Source organism: Limulus polyphemus, unplaced genomic scaffold, assembly GCF_000517525.1.
Source record: "Limulus polyphemus unplaced genomic scaffold, Limulus_polyphemus-2.1.2 Scaffold3031, whole genome shotgun sequence".
NCBI lineage: Eukaryota > Metazoa > Arthropoda > Merostomata > Xiphosura > Limulidae > Limulus > Limulus polyphemus.
In genome coordinates, this window is record NW_013668641.1 from 4348 (window position 1) to 8269 (window position 3922).

The following is a 3922-nucleotide window of genomic DNA, read 5'->3' on the forward strand; positions in this document are numbered from 1 at the left end:
AATATATATATATATATATATATATATATATATTGAAGTCTCAGCAGCGTACACATCATCGAACCATAAATATATAGAAATATACATCACGTTTAAACTTTTGTGTTACAAGATTTTCATTTCCAGGCTTTACCCAAGACTTACATTCTTGCCTTAATTTTCGTAGTTAAAAAGAAAAAATGCAACTCTCACAGTGAACACTATCTATATTCTTTGCTGCTCTTATAAACATTTGTAGAAAAACTAAAACTTTAAATTACAGAAAGGCATCATGTTTTCGAAGATGAAATATAGCTTTATCTGACCACACACACACATTTATATATTTATACATACATTTATTTACATGGACAACACCTATATATATCTGAAAATATGACAGTTTATGAGGCGAATCGAACATATATGTGGGTTTTTGGAACATCATGTCCAATATTATTCGGGTGTCAAAACGTATTTTACTATCTTTACCTTAAGAGGGTGATGCTGATGCAAGTACGTTTTGATAAATTTGAGTACTGAAGAAGGAATAATTCCAATTAAATGTTGTGTGACCATTATGGGCAACAGCTGCTTGTCAGCTTTTGTGATGTTTATTACAAGTAAACCGTCAGCAGTTTTTATCAGTGTAGATTATAAATATCTATCACAAAGCTAAATATTACCAGTGAAGAGAACGAAAACCTCAGCCCCTGGAAGTCTTATCCTCTTTATGATCTTAAGTTCATGTATTTTTTCAGTGTAATTTATGAATATGTATCAAAAAAGCTAAATATTACTAATGAAGAGAACGAAAACCTCAGCCCCTGGAAGTCTTATCCTCTTTATGATCTTAAGTTCATGTATTTTTTCAGTGTAATTTATAAATATCTATCAAAAAGCTAAATATTACTAATGAAGAGGACGAAAATATTAACCCCCTGGCAGTCTTATTCTCCTGATTATCTTAAGTACATGTATTTAAAGTGTTTAGAATTTGGACTCCTCTACTGTAATTTAGTACTACGTCCTTGTTAGGAAATGTTTATGAACAGAATATATAAAACCTTGTTTGGAAATGTTTATGAACAGAATATATAAAACCTAAATTTTAGTGCTTGAAATAACATACGAATTAATCATTTTAAAAACTATCAAGTGTTTTTTGTTTTTGTTTTTAAATTGCGCAAAACTACTCACAGCTATCTGCGCTAGCCATCTCTAATTTAGCAATGATAGACTAGACTAGAGCAGGGGGTCAGCAACCTTTCAAAGAAGAGTCACTTTTTTTGTTTTTGTCTAAGACCAAATCATTTTGAGAGCTGAAATATGCCCTAATGGTCTGACCTGAAAAAGAGAGAGAGAGAGAGAAAAAAAGGTTCCCAGTGGGACAGCGGCAAGTCTTCAGATTCACAACACTAAAATCAGGGGTTCGCTTTCTAAGGCATTTGAGGAGTTAGCTAGAATGTTAAAAGAGCGACTTTGGTTGAGATTAAGTTTTTTTGCACCCAATATGCCTGAAAGATTCTCTACTTTTTTTTTCACAGTAAGAGTAAAGCTGGAGAGCTGCACAATTCTTCTTAAAGAGCCGCAGGTTGCCAAACCCTGGACTAGAAGAAAGGCAGCTAGTCAGCACCACCCACCACTAACTATTGGATTACTCTTTTACCAACAAATAGTGGAATTGACCATCACATTATAACGCCCCCATGGCTAAACGGGCAAGTTCGGTGACGGGGATACGAATCCGCGACCCGCAGATTGCTAGATGAGCTCTCAAACCACCAGACCATGCGAGGCCTGCCATCAAGTGATAAAAATGGTAGACAAAGAGGAAGACTTATAAGAAGCAAATGCATGAAAATTTTGCAATATGGTTAATCCAGGTAAAATTAATCATTCATAGAGTATTAGGATAAGCCTGCTGATTAACAGGAGATCCGATAAATTATCTATTACAGAGTAATACTGACTTTTTCTGAATACTTGAGTTCCTGATAACGAAATGAAGAAACTGTAGATATTGTGAAATATACATATTACAATCCTTATTGGAACATAACTCAAAAATAGTGTATGTACTTGCTTCGCATGATGATTGTCTTTTGTATTGGATTAGAACTATTCTCTCAGACTGATTAGGCTGAGATCACCTCCCAGGCTGTTTAAATTCAGTGTTCCTTACTTTCAGACGTTATCAATTTGGCCAGCAAAGAATACTACATGAACAACTGCTGATCATTTCAATACAGATGCTATATTGCTGCAATAACCCCTCAGTCAGAATAGACATTATCTACTACAGAGAACAAAGAAATAAACAAAATTATTAAATAATTCAAATAAGCAGAATTTTTTTATATGATTCCATATCACAACTTCCCCAGTAACTCGGATTTACCCAGAGCGAATAGCGTTCCCATTTGACTGGTCATACTCATACAAGTCTAGGGGAGGCTGCAACTTCGAGATATCACCTGACCTACATTGCTGTCTATATTATTGCACAACGTACAGCATTACAGTTAGTCAACTATTGGCATACCAGATGTGATCTAAATAGAATGAAAATGAACAAAGGCAACTAGAACGAAATCAAGTTTACGACTTTCTTGATCTCGTGTTATTTGAAAACTACACACTCTGAAAATATCTAATACATTTTGAGTAATACTATATTAATATAAGAAGGTAAAAACGTATGTTTATATACGACAGCAATATAACCTCATGAAGAACATACAGAATGAAAAATATTCTCGATAGCACATTATTTAATGAAAATGCGATGGCGATGAAAAATGAAGTATAAACATTATGTTTTATCTTCAAGGGCCTAAATTGTTTGCCTGAAAGAAGGAAAACTTAACATTCGCTACTATAAATAATATCAAAAATATTGCGGAAACAATTTATAATTTTAAAATTCAAAGAAAAAATTTATATCTTCATCGTTCCTTAAGATTTTACACCTTCACTAAGCAACTGATATTTGATGTAACTATTTTATTGTTGTTTAGAATTTGTAGTGTATACTGAAGGGATTTAGATATTTTAGAAATAAAGTCAGTAAAAAAAAGTACCTTTACTTTCCAGATTATAAGAAAAAACTTTAAAATTTCAGCCAATGTTTCGCCATTGTGGTTTCATCAGTAAATGTAGTTTTTACTAACTTTATTATCAAAACGATATTTGATTTGTTTGATGAACAAAAACAAAATATAATTTGATATCGCTGCAAAATGTAAATTGCCTGAAAATATGAAAAAAGCTTTACTATATCAAAAGAATTTTATTACTCTCAGAAAATTATCTAAGGTATTTTAGTAGAAAATATTCTCTATTATAAAAAAATAACTATATTTTCTCTCCTTTGTTTCATTTTGTTTTTCATACTTTTTAAATACTAAAGCCAAATCGAACACCGACACCTACTCTCCGATCGTTTTGGAAATAACTATTCAAAAGTGTATTATCGTTGTCTTATAACTTTGTGTTTAGGAAGTTTATTGTGCAGCTAAACTTTAAGTTTTAAGACAGCGAATTACTATCGTAAATTGTCTCCAATGAAATCGATTGTGTTAACCACGCTATCTGTGTTTTTGGGGTTATTTTTTATATTTGTTGGGTCGATGAAAGTAACACCAAGCATAAATAGAGAAATGCACAGAGAAATTGTAAGTCTGATTTTTTACGTTTTGACTTGAATGAGATCGAGAGTAGCTTCACTTCTTCCTTACTCTTTAAATTAAAGCCTCCTTATATTGTGTTCAGTCTTGGACTCATTATTTTAGGAAATACATGGAATTGTTGTAAAGGGTTCAGAGAAGGGTTACTAGAATTAAATAGAATGATGTCTGGGATGGAGAGATGTCATAGGAGGAGAGGTTGAAATCTCTCAAATTGTTTTACTTTTGAAAAAAGAGAGTTAGGGGATCTGATT

At 32.4% G+C, this 3922-nt stretch overlaps 1 protein-coding gene across 1 annotated transcript in view; it reads left to right on the forward strand.

Annotated features, from left to right (window-relative positions):
• The first annotated feature begins 3424 nt into the window (after positions 1–3424).
• Positions 3425–3922, forward strand: part of LOC106468507 (transmembrane protein 35A-like) — a 12529-nt gene continuing 12031 nt past the window's right edge. Inside the window, exon 1 of the mRNA XM_013928937.2 lies at positions 3425–3656. Coding sequence (XP_013784391.1) covers positions 3546–3656 — 111 coding nt within the window. The 5' untranslated portion in view covers positions 3425–3545. The remainder of the gene's footprint in view (positions 3657–3922) is intronic.